Source organism: Antechinus flavipes, chromosome 3, assembly GCF_016432865.1.
Source record: "Antechinus flavipes isolate AdamAnt ecotype Samford, QLD, Australia chromosome 3, AdamAnt_v2, whole genome shotgun sequence".
Classification (NCBI taxonomy): domain Eukaryota; kingdom Metazoa; phylum Chordata; class Mammalia; order Dasyuromorphia; family Dasyuridae; genus Antechinus; species Antechinus flavipes.
In genome coordinates, this window is record NC_067400.1 from 25,353,097 (window position 1) to 25,370,781 (window position 17,685).

General features: G+C 36.2%; 1 protein-coding gene across 1 annotated transcript in view; it reads right to left on the reverse strand.

Annotated features, from left to right (window-relative positions):
- Positions 1-17,685, reverse strand: part of WDR49 (WD repeat domain 49) — a 181,211-nt gene that overhangs the window by 77,396 nt on the left and 86,130 nt on the right. The window contains exon 7 of the mRNA XM_051990484.1: positions 10,960-11,193. Coding sequence (XP_051846444.1) covers positions 10,960-11,193 — 234 coding nt within the window. The remainder of the gene's footprint in view (positions 1-10,959; positions 11,194-17,685) is intronic.

The window sequence follows — 17,685 nt, forward strand, 5'->3', positions numbered from 1 at the left end:
TCAAATGAAATAATATTTGTAAAGGTACTTAACACAGTATCTGGTATATAGCAGATACTATATAAATGCTTAATTCCTTCCCTTCCCATAGGGCTGCTGTTAGCATTACCTGAAATTGTGTACTACATATAAAACAATACATAAATGTTAGCTGGTATTCTAATATTTCATTTTGGTTCTTCTTCAGTCTGTCCAAACATACCCTATATCACTCTATTGCCTTCTGCACGCTGCTTATTTTTCATTCTTTTGAGATTGTATTGTTAATGACACAAATATACAACAACTCTAGGTATTTAAAAGATGGAACTTTGTATGTGGAATAGTTTAGCAAGATAAAAGGAGCTTTGCAATTTCCCAGAAGACAAACCAGTCAATTTACATCCTCCTTTCTAATTATAGATCTAATTCCTTATCCATTTGTAGAATGTGTCCAAAGTAGAAGCCTGGTGGTGAGTTCTGAATATAATTCATCCAGGTCAGGGATTCTTGACCTTTTCTATGTAATGGACCAACTTCTTGGGTAGTCTGATGAATCATATAAACTCCTTTCTCAGGGTAACATTTTTAATGGGCAAAATAAAATACACTGAAATACAAATGAAAACCAATATACCAAAATGCAATTAACAGACTCTCTCTCTCTCTCTCTCTCTCTCTCTCTCTCTCTCTCTCTCTCTCTCTCTCTCTCTCTCTCTCTGTATATATATATATAATATGTGTGTGTATAAAATTTAGTTTACATCCCAGATTAAGAGCCCCAAGTCCAGCTCTATATCATGTTTTGGACAAAAGAAATTCTTTAATAATTACTAATGTTCTTTACTTTATTTATACGGTGATTTCATCAATGCAGGGAGAAAACTTGTCAACTTATACAGATCAGCAACTTTTTTCTCCTATATGAACTCTGAGTAGCCTGGGGCACCGAAAAGTTGACCGGCTTGAGATCACACAATGTATGTTACAAAGCAGATATGTAGGAAATTCTTGTTATATCAGAGTTAAAATCCTCCTATTCTAGATGAGAAAACTGAGGCTTGGAGATAGAAAGTAAGCATCAGAAGTGGCAGGATTTTAATACAGGTCTTCCAGGACTAAAGCTACTAATCATCATGTCATTCTGCCTCTGGTCAAGGAGACCAGATGCTGAGGTTATTAGAAGTCCTGCATTCACTCCCTGGCTCCAACCAGTCTTACTAACATTATTACATATTACTCACTTGCATACATACTTTGGTGTAGTCAGAATAGCCTTCCTCTTCTTCATAAACGGTACATCATCTCCTGATTTAAGCCCTTTTTATTGGCTATCCTGAAAGCTGCAAACAACCTCCCTTCCTTCCTTCTATCTCTCAGAATCCCTAATTTTATTTAAAAATTAATCCAAGAATCATCTTCTACATGAAGCCTTCTTTGATGGATCTAGAGGCTAGCACCTTTCTCACAAAATTACTTTGCTTTTGTTTTGTATATACTTTGTAAATCATTTATGTATATATGTTTTTCCCCTTAACTAGATTATATGCTCTTTGAGGGCAAGATACTTTCTTTTTGTGTGTGTCTTTGAATGACCAGAACCTGACACAGTGCCTGTCATGTAAGAATTGCTTAATAACTGCTTTTGATTAATAGGCATCCATTTTGATTCACCCTTTATCATATGAGCAAATACATCATGCAAATGATTGAAAATTAAGTAGACATTTGTCTTAGAATCAGATACACTTGATAGAACATTCCATCTATGTGATCTTTAGCAAGTCACTTAATCTCAAAGACCCTTTGTTCCTTCACCCACAAAATAGGCATAATAATATTTTAGCTATCTACATCACTAATTGTGGAAAGAGCATTTAAATTTGTTGAAATTGTTGAAAGCTATGTCATCATACACAGACTTGGAGTAAGGAAGATATGAGTTTAAATCCTACCTTGGAGATTTATTAGCTGAGCAAGTCATGTAACTTCTCTCAGCCTTAGTTTCCTCATCTGTAAAATGGAAATTGTAAACGTGCCTCCTTCATAAGGTTATTGTAAGGATCAAATGAGATTGCAAATGGAAATTTCTTCCAAAACATTAAAGTGCTGTATAAATGCTAGCTATTATTATTATTAAGGAATTTATTAGCTTTAAGGCACTGGAAAATATAAATGATTGTTATTTTTATTAGCATTCTAATAATCCCAGGTTGATTTTCTAAGTGTTCCCTGAGTGAAGAAGAGAAGACAGAAATAGCATTAGTAGAAGTCATCAACCACAAATTGCTCAGCTCATCATTCTTAATTACCATCACCAGTATCATGTGGGCTTCTGGGTTATTTCAGACACCATCATTTGAAACACAATATTTCCTCTACAGCCATTTCAGAAAAACAGTTTAAAGTTATGTCTCACAGTAAGAGTGAGGTGAATGGAATAGTAATTTCCAGAATGTAGGAAGAGGCAAGTGATTGAGATCATTCGAGTCAGAAACCTAGTTGGTTTGTAAATCTGCTCATGAAAATCCCATTTCTAATAGCAATCCCCATTCCTATAACAATTTACAGCTATAAATGTATGATGTAAATTAGAAATTTCTTCCAAATTGTCAAAAGCTGATGAAGTTGAACCCCCTGATTCAGTTATGAAGTTATGAAGCAGAAACACTGAGCTTGTTATCTACCCTATATAAACAACTAACATAAAATAAATGTATTATAGAATCAGAATCTCAGCGTTAGAAAGGACCCCTTCAAAGAGGCAGCTCATTCCCCACTGGAAAAGCATTCCTTCAGTAACAGAGGCAGTGTGGTCCTTTAGTAAGACAAACACATCTGAAGGAACTGGATTCAAATCCCACTTTTGTTTTTTGCTATCCACATGAGCTTTTGCAAGGATCTTCAGGATTCCATTTCCTCATCTCTCCAATAAGGAAATGGGACTGAATGGTCTTTAATGTCTCTTCTATCACCAAATCTATGACCCTTGACAAGGGTCATCCAGCCACCACATAGTGATAAAGTGTGGAAAAGCTCACTCTATTTGTAATAAGATCTCTTGGTCTTTACTTTCTCTTCTCTGAAACTAATACCAGTTGACTTTAATTCTGCTCTTTGAGGCAAGGAAAATAAGATTAACCTCTATTTCTAGTTCCTGCTTTTCAAATATTTGAAGACAGCATGTTATGCTCATCATCTTTTCACTAATTGCTAGCATTTATATAGTATCTACTATATATGTAAGGCACTGTGCAAGTGCTCTATAATTATTGTTTTATTAGATCTTCACAGAAACCCTGGGAGGTAGAATCTTTTTTACTTTACAGATGAGGAAACTGAGGCAAACATAAGTTAAGTGATTTGCCAAGGATCATAGCTAGTATGTGATTTGAACTGTGCTACCTATCAATTTCTCTAATCCCCCCATCAATAGGATCACTCACCTCCAGCCCCAAACCTACCATGTTCAAGCTTATCCCATAGGAGTACTACTGAGGATTTAGCAATCTTTTCCCCACCCCTATGTATGTAGATTTTATTTTTTTTATGAACATCTGAGTATCTCTCAATTCTCCCCCAAAAAAGTCTTCTTTAAGAATCTGACTCAAGGTGGGCTCATTACAACAATCTCCAGGGCAAGTGAGCTACTCTGATGGTGGTTTTCAGCTGTTAATGCCAGCCAGGTGTTTCCTCATCTTTCCCCAACAGCTCATTCTGCTGCTGTAGCTGCAAGAGCAAGCTTTTCCAGTGCAGAAAAAAGCTAAAGAAGAAATGTGGCTCCTTTGCAGAAGACTCCTAAGGGTCCCCCATGCTTTTCTTTACAGGAAGGTGAAAGGGAACAATTCTATCTGGAAATAAAGGAAAGAGGAAGGAAAATAATGGATGGATTGTTTTGTTTGACTATGCTCAGTGCAGTGATTGTGATGAATACTCACTGGGGTCCAAAATGAAATAATAAAGTCTACAGGCAAGATGTTTTGAAAAAAAAATCCTGCAATAGAGAGAAAATATAAAAAATATTCAAGCAAAGGAGAAGACTGAAGAACACTGATGGGGATGAGAGAGGGGGGAAGCTAGGAGTGAGAAATTCAATCAATCAGCCCACAAGAATTTATTGAATTCCTCCTTACTGGACACTGTGGCAAAGAAAGGAACAGAATAATGCACTTGGTATTTTGCAGAGCTGGGTCCCTAGAATTAAAGACAGAAAACCAGGGTTCAAAGAGCAGCTATTCTACTTATTAAGTAAGTGGACAAGTTTTCTCCTTTGCAAACTGAAAGGAATTGGATTCTCTCCCTACTTTTGTTTTTCAGAATCCCCAACTATACTCAAGGCTTAAATTAAATGCCACATTTTGCATTAACACCATTCTTGATTCTTCCCATTGTTAGTACCTTTCTCTCCCCAAATCATTAACTCCCAGCTGTTCTATAAATTAAAAAAAAAAAAAAAAAAACATCTCTCAGCTCGCAGCATTTTCTCTGGCTTTCCCCTTATTTAGAATGCTCTCTCTCAATTCCACCTACTGACCTCTCTGGCTTCCTTTAAGTTTCAGCTAAAATCCCACTTTCTACAGGAAGCCTTCTCTTCCTCCTCTTCATTCTATTGTCTTCTGTTAGTTTCTACTTATCCTGTCTATATTTTATTTGCACCTATTTGTTTGCATATTATCTATCCATTAGAGTGTAAGTTCCTTGAAGGCAGGGATATTTTTGCCTCTTTGTATCCCCAAAGCTTAGCACAGGTCTGGTAGATGCTTAATAAATGTTTATTGATTAATTATATTTATTTTGTACTTACTTATTTGTATGTATACCATTTCCCCCTCCTATTCCTGCACCCCTAGAATATAAGCTCCTTGTCTTCAGGAAGGATTCATTTTCATCTTTGTATCACTAGTCCCTGCACAGTGCCTGGCACATAGTAGGCAGTGAATAACTACTTTTTAAATAAATGGCTACATTATATCGAAGGTCTTTTACATTTCTAAATATGATTTCTGCCATCATACTCTTTTTAAGCTGCCTCATGAGAGACACAATGTTTTCAAAAGAAATGCAAATGTTTAACAACCATATAAAAATGCCCTAGAATGAATAATAAAAATGCAAATCAAAATAATTCAGAGGTTTCACCTCACATGTATTATATGCTGGAAAAAGATGATAAAAGTTGGAAAGCTTCAAAACTATAAATTGTAAAACAAATAAAAAGGAAGTTATACATGAATGGTCCTGCTTTTGGACTATGAAGAACATTTCTTTATGTTCTCAAATATAGTCAAGGTGGTGATTTTTTTCTGTTTTATACACACACACATACACAATATATATACAATATTTATATTTATACATATACACATATGTGTGTGCCCCCATGTGTGTATACATAGAAATGTGCATGTATGCATATGTTATTATAGACATAGATAGGTGAAATGGTAAAGGTTGGGCCTGGAGTCAGGAAGATTCAGCCTCAAGAGAAATTAGCCTCAGGCACTTACTAACTGTGTGACTTTAAATATGTCACTTAGCCCTCTTTGTTTCAGTATGTTTACCTATAAAATGAACTGGAGAAGGAAATGACAAACTACTGCAATATCTTTACCAATAAAATCACAAATGGGAATCACAAAGGATCATAATGAACTAAAATCACTGGACAACAAACATACATATATATATATATATATATATATGTGGATGTTTGTATGTGTATATATATGTATACACATACACATGTACATAAATATGTGCTACAAGACAGTTTAGCTAAGAAAAATATGGGGCAGCAGCTTGCAGGAATGGTCAGAGCTTTTTGTTTTTATTTTTGGATAGAGAGACATGGATGTGTTTGTGGGCAGCAGAAAAGGAGCCAATAACGAGGGAGAGATGGAGGATTTAAGAGACAAGGGGCAATCTACTTTGACATTCTGTGAATCTACGATTCTCAAAAGCTTAGATTTGTAAAGATTTGAAAGCAAGGGAAGGAAATAGTTAATGATTAAGAGGCAAAATAATTCAACAAATATGAAATGATTTTTGATGACAAAGATAGGCATTTGGGGCTTTTCATTCACACATCCTGAATGCTGTCAGAAAGCTATCTGTTATACTTCTAGCCCTTGACTCTGCTCTTTTCAAAGGTAATCTCTAGGGGCCCGAGTTAAATCACACACATTCTTCTACCCATTCCTCATCCCAACAGTTAAATACAGCTGAAATGAATCTAGTTATAATTAATATCACAGGCAAGTCTTGAAATGGAAGCTCAACACATTAAGTGCCTGTGATTTCTTCCACTATCAAATTACAATTTAGAATAGTTTATAGTCTGAGAGAGCTGCCTAAAACATATTAAAATATACTAGTAAACATTAGAGGCAAGATTTGAACCGTCGGTGTTTTTTTTTCAACTCCAACCCTCTAGTTATCATTCTATGTTGCTTCTTAATCTAGAATAAAGGAAAAGAAAATTCATTAAAAAGCGTAAAATGTAACCTGAGGAAATGGAAAGGTTATGAATTGTACAGGGTCATACAGCCAGGATTTGTCATAAGAAAAAATTGAACCCAGATCTTCCTGGCTGACTCTTTAACCACTACATTGCAATGTCTCTCATATCTCATTGATTAGATATTAATTGTTTACATCTATTTATTTGTTTTCTTATTTTAAGTATGGAAAAAAGGGATGAAGGAAGGAGAGAGAGGAAGGATAGAAGGAAAGAAAGAAGGAAGGAAAGAAGGAGGGAAGCAAAGAGGGAGAGGGGGAAGGAAGGGAAAGAAGAAAGGAAGGAGAAAGAAAGGGAAGGGAAGCAAGTAGACAAAGAGGTAGAGGGGGAAAGTAAGGAAGGGAGAGAGGGAGAATGAGGAAAGGAGGGAAGGTAGAAAAGAAGGAAGGGAGAGAAGGAGGGGAGAGAGGGAAGGAAGGAAGGAGGGAGGGAAGGAATAGAAGAAAGCAGGGATAGAGGGAGGGAAGAAGGAAGGGAGAGAAGGAAGGAAGAAAGGAAGGAAAGCAAGTAGACAAAGAGGGAGAGGGGAAAATAAGGAGGGGAGAGAAGGAGGAGGAGGAAAGGAAGGAAAGTAGGAAAGAAGGAAGGGAGAGAAGGAGGGAGAAAGGTAGAAAAGAAAGGAGGGAGCAAGGGAGAGAGGAGAGAGAGACAGGGAAGGAAGGAAGGAGGGAGGGAAGGAATGGAAGAAAGCAGGGGTAGAGGGAGGAAAGAAGGAAGGGAGAGAAGAAAGGAAGAAAGGAAGGAAAGCAAGTAGACAAAGAGGGAGAGGAGAAAATAAGGAGGGGAGAGAAGGAGGAGGAGGAGGGAAGAAAGGAAAGAAGGGAGAGAGAGGAGAAGGAAAGGAAGGAAAGAAGGACAGAAGGATGTAGGAAGGAATGAAGGGAGGGACAGAGGGAATATCAGAGGAGAGAGGGAGGGAGGAGGAAAGGAGGAAGAGAAAAAGGAATGGAAGAAGAAGGAATAAAAGAAGGTAGACAGAGGGGGAAAGGGAAGTAAGAAGGGAGAGAGGGAGGAGAAAGGAAGGGAGGGAGGGAGAGGGAAGAAGGAAAAGAAGAAGAAAGAAAGGAAAGATTATGTGTTTATTATGTACTAAGTAATGTGCTAAATAAACACTAAAGATATAAGCACAAGCAAACAAGGCAGACCCTGCCCCAAAGAAGTTATATTCTAAAGAGAAGACAATACATAAAGTTGGAAGAATATAGAAAAGGTTCACATGAATATGGAAGTAGCTTTAGAGTATGTGGTAACTTGAGCTCCAGACTAGGTACGTCAAAGGCTCACATATAAGAGCCCAGGGTCCCAGAAGCCAGTGGTCCAGCTTGTAGAGAGAGAAGGATGAGGACAACCAGAATTCAAACAGCAGATTTGCTAGAAAGTATGTTAGCCTGAAACATAGAACAGATGTGGCTCTGCTCCAGGAAGCGGGAAGGTGGCTCTCTCTTCCCATATTCACTCTTCCCATATTCCCATATTCACTCTCTTCCCATATCCCTTCACTATATCATATTACTATATAATCTGAATATCTCTATAACATTTTTATTAGGGAAAGTGGACAATCACGTGTTGGATACATTAGTGGGAATTTTATTTTCATGTATGGATTGTGGACTAGTCAGCTACCAACTTCCAACTCTCAAATCTCCTTTCATATGTGTGTATATGCATATTTATTTCTGTGTCTATATACACATATGTATTTATAATGTGTATATATCCCCAGTACTTGGTATAGTGCTTATAAAAGGAGTACAGACTTTCTAAAGTACTTCTGGTAGCTTGATTCATTGATTTCAGAGCCTAACCTTATCTCTATCGCCAATTGGAGATCATCCCTCCCTACCGTTGCTCAGCACAATTGCACCCTTGATTGGACTGTCTCTTTTTGCTATCAATGCTCCCCATTCCCAACAGTGGTTTTATTGTTATTGTTTTTACTTTTTTGTCCTATGTTACAACATCACTAGCTACAGCTCTGGCTATAGCTGTTATGTCTCACTGTCCAATATTATCTCATGGAAGGCCATTGTAGCTTGAAGCCAATTGATCTATTAATCCATCAGATGCCTGACTGTCTCAGCCTCTGTCCCCTTTCACACCTTTGCAGATCTCAATTAGCACAGTGTTTATTATTGAGAAAATATACATGTCCCGGTGGCCACTGGGGAGGCAAATTAACAAGTTGCTTACCCGAAGTTCAACAAAACATTTGCAATGAAACGGATCCCTGCAGATGGAACTCAGAATAGATTGATTCTGAAAAGATTTTTTATCTCCTGGTATGAAAGGAAAACAGCATTTGAAACCTACGTGACAAACGCCTCATTAGAGGCAACATGACATTCTACAGCTTGTGCTTTCACCAAAATGCTCATTTCCACACAAGCTCCAAGGCTTTTGCAGAAAAAATCAATGGGAGGGGGGACAATTTCCTAATTTAATTGCCTACATGCTGGATATTTGTTTTGTGCCTAGCTCTTGCTTTGTTGCTGCAGTCAGACCAGGAATAACTTTCTGCTTTAAAGTAAGAGGGGCCCTATTACTGTTCCCTGTGACTCCTTGAATTGCCCTATGATCTAGCTCCATTGTCCCCTCCCTGAGCTTTCTTTCCATCAGCAAAGGAAAGCTTTACTTCTGTGCCCTCCTCACAAAAGTCCATCACTGAGGCACTTCCCTTTCTCTAGCATCACTGCTTCTTCATTGAGATGCAGGTAACGCCCGAGTACCAAAGGCTGCAGTGCATCATTAAAGTGCTGGGAAGACAAACAGCTCTCAGGCTGCATACCAAGTGGCGTTGCATTTAACTGCATCATTTTATTAGGAATGCACCCAGGTCTGCCACTGGGAGCCACTTGTGTGAAATATGCCAGGAGAATAGATCCTTGCTAATTATGGCACATGCATATTTCAGAGCTTGCCTTCCTCCGGATGCAGTAGTGTGGTACCCATAAAAGGACGTCTGAGAGCCAGATCCTGCTTGTAACTGGGCAATAGCCAGATAAGCTGAGAAGAGAGAGAAGTTTGGTACATTTCACTTTAGATTGTTTTCCTTTTGCTGCCATAGTTTTTTAAGTAATTATATCAGTGCTGGTGTGAGTATTTGCCAAAAGACAAGTCACTACCTACATACAGCTGAATGCAGACACCATCACAGGACAGCAAACTTGCATTTAAGAATTTCTTTCCCATAATTCCCATTGCTTTTCTTCATTCCCATCTCCCTGAGCTTAAAAATGGCATTACAGCAACTTAGAGACTTGAATTCTTTAATAATAGTCACTAGTATTTACATAACACTTAGTAATGAAATAGATAAATGGATAAAAATGCTTTTAAAACAATGAAGTGCTATATAATTGTCTATTAATATTATTACTTATAGTAGGAGAAGGAGGAAAAGTAGAGGAGGTGGAGGAAGAGAAGAGAGGAGACAGTCACAAGATGCTTCAAAATCTTATTACATGATAATTTTATTATATATTAAAAGGAATGGCAAGTTGTATATAATAGAATTGCAATTTCATGTCAGTTTCAGAAACTATTTTCTAGTCTATTTGGTTATGAAAAGGCTTGTTTTATTTCTTAAGCTCAGAATAAAATGAATTAAATTTTAAAAATAAATCACAAGCACATTTTTTTTTTTAAAAATGAAATAAAGTATAGAAAGTTGACTTGGAATCGGAGTTAAGTTCAAGTCCTTTCCAAAGAAAGAACAATATTGGCTAAGTGATCCTGGGCGAGTCATTTAACTTTTCAGTGCCTTTAATAGACTCTCTAAGACCATCCAGTGCAGACAAGTCTTTTGTCTAAAAATAGTTTCCTCATAAGGAGTTACCTAACCTGTGAATTTGCACATCCAAAGAACTATCCCCTGCCCAAAAGAAAATATTTGCAAAATGCTTTACAGATATCTCATTTTATCCTCACAATTCTATCAGGTTTGTATTATGTGATGAGTTCATTTCTTCATCCCATGTATTATTTTCCACTTTTCCTTCAAAATAATTCTGTAAGTATTTATTATATATGTATACATCATATATGTGTGTGTATGTATATGTATATACATACACACATATAGTGTCTTCTCAAGTAGAATATAATCTCCTCTAAAGTGAAACCTATTTCACCTTTATCTTTGTATAATCAGTACCTAGAATAGCAACTGGCACACAGTAGGTGCTTATTACATTTCTACTGATTTTTTTTTTTCCTTTTTACCAGTGAAGTCCTTGAAACTCAAGGACCTTATGACTTGCCCATTGTCAGTTTTCCAGAGGCAGAGGCTGGATTTCAACCCATGTGGTTTTTCTCCCTATAACTAAATACAGTGGTTTTTCCAATATACCCAACCATCTCTTCTAAGTCCCTTACGGCTTAGGATACACACACATGCACATACACACAGACAGATAGACAGAAAAGGAGAGAAAGAGAAAGAGAGAGAAAAGCACTGTTACCTGCTTGAAGACTGAGTTGTATAGCACACAAGTGACTGGTTTTTCATGACTTGTAACCTTTTTGCTGGTCTCATTTTTCATCACCAAAAACGTTAGCTGGTTATTGAAGGCAATAAAAAGCCGACCGTGAGCTTCATCAAAGTGGAAGAGACATTTGAACTCCTGACTCTTTGTAAAAGGACAAGCCATCCTTTGAATAGAGAGCTGATGTTGGATATCCCAGAGTCTCAACACCTAGATGAACAGTGAGAAAAGAATAGTGAAAAATAATTACCAGGTCACTGAACTGACTACAATCCATCATCCCAAACCATTCTATAGTACCATGGATAGGGAAAGAGTATGAAACTAATTTTACCAACATAGAGAACTCTTGATAATGATATTTCTTCTATCAATGGACCTTCTCTGCAACTTATAGTCATGAATAAACATGTACCATCGGTATTTTCTACTACTGGTGTTGAACTAACAACAAAGACTTGTTAAACACTTAGGACCATGGGCTTATTCAGCTAGAAGTAGAAGAAACCTAAGAGATCATCTAGTCCATTCCCTTTATTTCATAGTTAAGGAAACTAGAATTTAAAGAAGTGAATTTAATAATAGATCTGGACCTTGGATGCAGGTTTTTTTATTCCAAATATAGCCTTTCTTTCTGCTGTACCTAGTTAGCAATGGATAACATGCTATATGCTTAAAAAAAACTGTTGTTTGGGACCCACAAATGAAAAAATCCCTGCCTATAAATGTATTACATGTATTATAAATTTAGCCTTTTCTATAAAAAAGATGGTCTTTTCTAGTTCACCAAATTTGATTCAAGTCAACAAGCATATGTAAAAATGTTTAAGTGAAGGTCAAAATTAGAGTCAAATTTAGGGTTACCCTCTGTGTTAAAGAACTGGGACTACAAAAACAAGGATGAAACAGTCTCCTCCATCAAGGAACTTGCATTCCACTAAAGGTTTTCATTATATCCCTGTCACCAAACACAGTGCATGGAAGACAGGAAGTATTTAATTAGTACTACTTGATTGATTGATTTAAATATTGGGCTTTCACTTATTTGATCCCTCCTTTCTGCCATCTAAGATACTGGCCAGTTCACATTAGGACTCTTTCCCTTAAAACAAAATTATGCTTCAGATAGACATTGAACAAGTATAGAATTAGCTATAGCAGAATGGATAAAAACCTGGATTCTAATCTCACCTATAACACTTAACTTTTCATATGCACATAAGAAAATTGTTTTATCTCTATGCATCTATGCATCTATAGCATATAGATATGCTATATCTAGTATCTTTCTAAGACTTCTTTAAATCATCATGGGGTTTGATTAGTGAGAAAGAGAAGGTTCCCACACTGGGATTTCCCCAACTGAAAAAATCACACATCTTTTGCTGATCTGGCACATCAGTCAATTAACAAGCATTCATTAAGGACTTCCTCTGTTCCAAGTATTATGCTATAGGCATTAGGATTCTGAACATATGGATTAAGATATGAAACAGAACCTAATCTCAAATCCTCTCTTTCCTATAGGGAAAAGAATCCTTAGACATATGGGGATGTACAAAGTAACACATGAAAACTTGAGGTGATAGGCATTAATTGGGGGGGGGGTGTTAGGAAAAAAAACTTTACTTTGCATGTAAGATGAGCTTTGAAGGAAATTAAATATTCTAAGGTAAAGAGGGAGCACATTCCAGACACTGTGAGACAGGCTGTGCAAAAGTCCAGATACAGATGGTAGAATATTGTATGAAAAAAAAAAAAACAGAAAAAAAGTTAATTTGGACCAAAGAGCCAGTCCACTATTATGTATTAAACATTTATTATTAAATATTATTGTAAACATAAACTTCTAGGCACTGTGCTAAGCACTTGGAATACAAAGAAAAGCAAAAAAAAAAAACTCAAGGAGTTGTCTAATGGGGAGACAACATGCAAAACAATGAATTAACAAAGTATATACAGATGGAAATGATAGTAATATTGGAATGAAGGCACTAAGATTAAGGACACTGGGGAAAGACTTCTTGCAGAAGATGCAACTCCAATGGATGCTTGAAAAAAAAAAAAGTCAGGAAAGCTAATAGACAGAGGTGAGGAAGAAAGATTTACAGATAAAGGGAGATAATCAGAGAAATGCTTCCAGAGTTATGTTCCTGAGGCAAGTAGGTCTTGAAGATCACAAGATGGGAAACTAATTTTTCAAGCGGTGTCCATCCATAGGAATCATAATAGTGTGGAACCCTAGATGGTATAATGAATAGACAGGTGAATTTAGAATCTAAATTTAAATTCTGTCCAGATACTTGTTAGTTATATGACCTTAGGCAAGTGATAATCTCTCTAAGCCTGTTTTTTGTCATCTGTAAAAAGGAGATGGTAATAATAGTTTGCTTACCAGAAGCTCAATTTATGATATATGTCAAAATTTTGCAGATTTAAAAGTGCTCTAAAAACGGTAGTATTGTTATTTGGAAGGGAATGTAGAGGGTATCTTCATACCAAACTAAGGATGCCCTTTTGACTGTCCTAAAAATTGGTCATTCAGCCTTTTTCTAAAATCCTCTAGTAAGGGAGAAACAATTGCCTTCCAATCTGCTTTTGCAAAGCTCTGATTGGTAGAAAGTTTTACCTTACACTTAGAAGTAATTTTTCTCTCTCTGACTTCCACCAAGTACTTCAGGTTTCACCCCCTGTGGCCAAGCAAAGCAAGTCTAATATTTCTTTGCCATGGCAGCTTTTCAAATATTTAAAGGAAGCTAAACTCACCCTGAGTCATCTCTCCTCAAGGATAGATGACTCCAATTTCTTTAATCAATCATCCTATTTCAGGGTCTGAAAGCCCTGCACCATCCTTTGTTGCCATCCTTGGGACTCTATCCAGTTTGCCAAAGTTTTTCATAAATGTTGAATACAAAATTGAATGCAATTTTCCAAAAGTTTTGTCAACAGAAGAGACTACAGTGAGACTTCCCCCTCCCTCATTCTGAAATGACAATTCTCTCTCTTTTTTTTGTACAAGATTTCTATTTTACATTTTATTTTTCCCAGTTACATATAAAACAATTTTAAACATTTGTTTTTAAAACTTCGAGTTACAGATTTTTCTCCCTTCCTTCCTGTACATCCCATCCCCATTGAGAAGCCACATGTGAAGTTATGCAAATATTTTCATAAAAATCATATTATAAAAGAAAATATATTTCCTCCTTTCTCCTCCCAAAAAATCCCTCAAGAAAAATAAAGTTAAAAGTATGCTTCAGTCTTTATTCACACACATTCAGTTCTTACTCTAGGTATGGATAGCATTTTTCATCATAAGTCTTTCAGAGTAGTCTTGGATCATTGTATTGTTGAGAATTGCAAAGTCATTCACAACCAATCATTCCACAATGTTGCTCTTATATTTTACACAGTACAGTGAGCTTTGCATGAGTTCAATGAGGACTTTCCAAGTTTTTCTGAGAGGATTCTGCTCATCATTTCCCATAGAACAATAATATTCCATCAGAATCATACCTTACAATTTATTCAAGACATTCCTCAATTGAATGGTGATTCCCTCAATTTCCAAGTCTTTGCTTTGAAAAAATTGCTTCTAGAAGTACTTTTGTACACATAGGTCTTTATACTTTTTAAATCTAGGCATATATGGTATTGTATATAATGGTATTGGTAGATCAAAAGGTATTCATAATTTTATAGCCCTTTGAGCATAGTTCCAAAGTACTCTACAGAGTGGCTAAATCATTTAAAATTCCACCAACAATGCATTAATGTCTCATTTTCCTCAGTTTCTATTCAACATTTTTCATTTCTCTCCTCTGGCCCATTAATCAATCTAATAGGTATGAGATGATACCTCAGTATTGTTTTAATTTACAGTTCTCCAATCAATAGTGAGTTAGAACTTTTTTTTTCTTTTTTATTCTATAAATAGTTTGATTAGTTCATCTGAGAACTGTTCATATCTTTTGATCACATCAGTTGTAGAATAGCTGGTTTTTATATAAATTTGACTCCATTCCATATACACTTGAAGAATGAGGTCTTCATCAGAGAAACTTGCTCCAATTTTTTTCACAATTATTATTGCTAATTTTTATTTATTCTATCATTTCTCTCATTTCACCTTGTCCCTCCTCAAAAATGTTTTGCTTCTGACCACCCCCTTCCTCAATATGCCCTCCCTTTTATCAGCCTTCCTCCCTTCTAATAGGAGGGGAAAAGCCAGTACTGATGAGAATAAAGTTCACTCACTCACCCTTTTCTCTTCCCCTTCCCCTCCACTGTAAAAGCTATTTCTCACCTCTTTTTGTTGTACACAATTTACACCATTCCACTTATCTCTTCCCCTTTCTCCCAGTACATTCCTTTCTTACCCCTTAATTTTATTTTTATATATTATTCCTTCATATTCAACTCATTTCTTCCATCTATCTATATATACTGCTTCTAACTTCCCTAATAATGAGAAAGTTCTAATGAGTTGCAAATATCTCCTCTCGTGTAAGAATGTGAGCAGATAAGCCTTACTAAGTCCATATGAGTTCCCTTTCCTGATCAGTCTCTTATCCTTTTCTTAAGACCTGTATTTGAAAGTCAATTTTTAATTCAGCTCTTTTCTTTTCATCACTTATGTTTGAAATTCCCATATTTTGCTGAATACTCACATTTCCCCCTGAGGGATTATACTCAGTTTTACTGGGTAGATGATTTTTGTTGTAATCCCAGCTTCATTGCTCTCTGGAATATCATATTCCAAGCCCTCTGATCCTCTAATATAGAAGCTGCTGAATCTTGTGCCATTCTGATTGTGGCTCCACTATACTTGAATTTTTTCTTTCTTAGTGTTTGAAATATTTTTTTCCTCCATCTGGGAGTTTTAGAATTTGACTATAATATTCCTGGAAAGTTTTCATCTGGGGATCTCTTTCAGTAGGTGATGAGTGGTTTTCAATTTCTATTTTGCCCTCTGGTACTAGAACATCAAGGCAGTTTTCCTTGATAATCTCTTGAAAGATGATGTACAGGCTCTTTTTTTTAATCATGACTTTCAGGTAGACCAATTTTTTTTAATTCTCTTTCCAAGAAAGTTGTTTTTTTCAATGAGATATTTCATATTGTTTTCTCCTTTGCCCATTATTTTGGTTTTGTTTTGTTGTTTCTAGATTTCTCACAAAGTTATTAGCTTCTATTTGATCAAATTTCATTTTTGAGTAATTAATTTCTTCAGTAAGCTTTTGTACCTCTTTTTTTCATTTGCCCAATTTTGCTTTTTAAGGCATTCTTATTAGCTTCTTGTACTTTCTTTTCTATCATTCTCATTTCTCTTCCCAATTTCTCCCTTAAATCTCTTAGTTGACTTCCAGAATCACTTTTGAGCTCTTTCATGGCCTAAGACCAATTCTTATTTTTCTTGGAGACTTTGGATGTAGGAGCTTTGATTTTGTTATTTTTTTTTCTGAGTGTGTGTTTTGAACTTCCTTGTCACCATAGTAATTTTCAATGACCAGAATCTTTTTCTGTTATTTACTCATTCTTCCAGTGTATTACTAAGCTTTTAATACTTCATCAAAGTAGGACTCTGTTTCCAGAGTAGAGGGTACAATGTTCCTAGCTTCAGGGAGTTTATATAGCTCTTTTTGGAGATCCTTTTGGTTTTCAGTTCTTCAAAGGTGGTATGATCCAAAGAGATCCTTGTGCTCTGGTTTGTAAGTGACTACAAGCACTCCTTTATGCCCTAGATCTATGAGGAGGGTCCCTGATCCACACTGGCTATAAACTCTAGTGTGTTAGTGCTCCTCCTTGCCCTTGGAACTGTGCACAAGGGTTGTGTCCTGGATCTGCGTATGGCCAAAACAATAGAGTCCTTTCTCAGTGCTAGTAAAGAGACTTCCTTCTGACAAGCTGTTCAACCCTCCTACTGTCTGTGGACTGAGACCTTAGGAAGTCAACACTGCTTCCTCCTGCCATCACTTCTGCCATTGCCTCCACTACCATAGCTGCTGCTGCAGCCTCTGCTAATTTAGGGGTTCCCAAAATATCCACTTTATATTTAGTTTTGCTAAGTATACTACAAATCTGGCCTTGTTTTATTCTTTTGCTGGTTGTCTATACTTGAGAAAGTAACAAAGAACTTATCAATAGATTAAACTGAAAATTATTACATTGCCTTATTTTCTGAGAGCCAATTGTTAAATATCTATTAGCAGACATCTGAATGTAGAAATAATGCTAGAGTTAGAGGCAAAAGACAATGTCACATCTGACATTTTTTAACATGGGTAAGTAAATTCCACTTTCTGAAATCTCAATTTTCTCATCTAAAAAATGAGAATAACAACATTTTCATATCTACCCTATAGCTTTTTGTGTGGCTCAAATAATTCACATCAAATGGTTTGTACATCTTAAAACTCTATAATAACAATCATTATTGAAGTAATTAATATACTCAGATAATATGGGTGATGAGTTAGGGCATAAGGAAAACCTAGGTTCAGGTCCCATCTTTTACATATACTAGTTGCATTACTACAGGCAAGTCATTTAAAATCTGTATGTTGCTAGCAAACCTTTAAGAATTTAATTTGCAGAGTTAATGTTGAATTGTATTGACAAGGTAGTTACCCTCCTGACAATGAAATCATCTACACCATGGAAATTCAAGATCTAGCGCTCCCCCCACCAATCCAATATTTT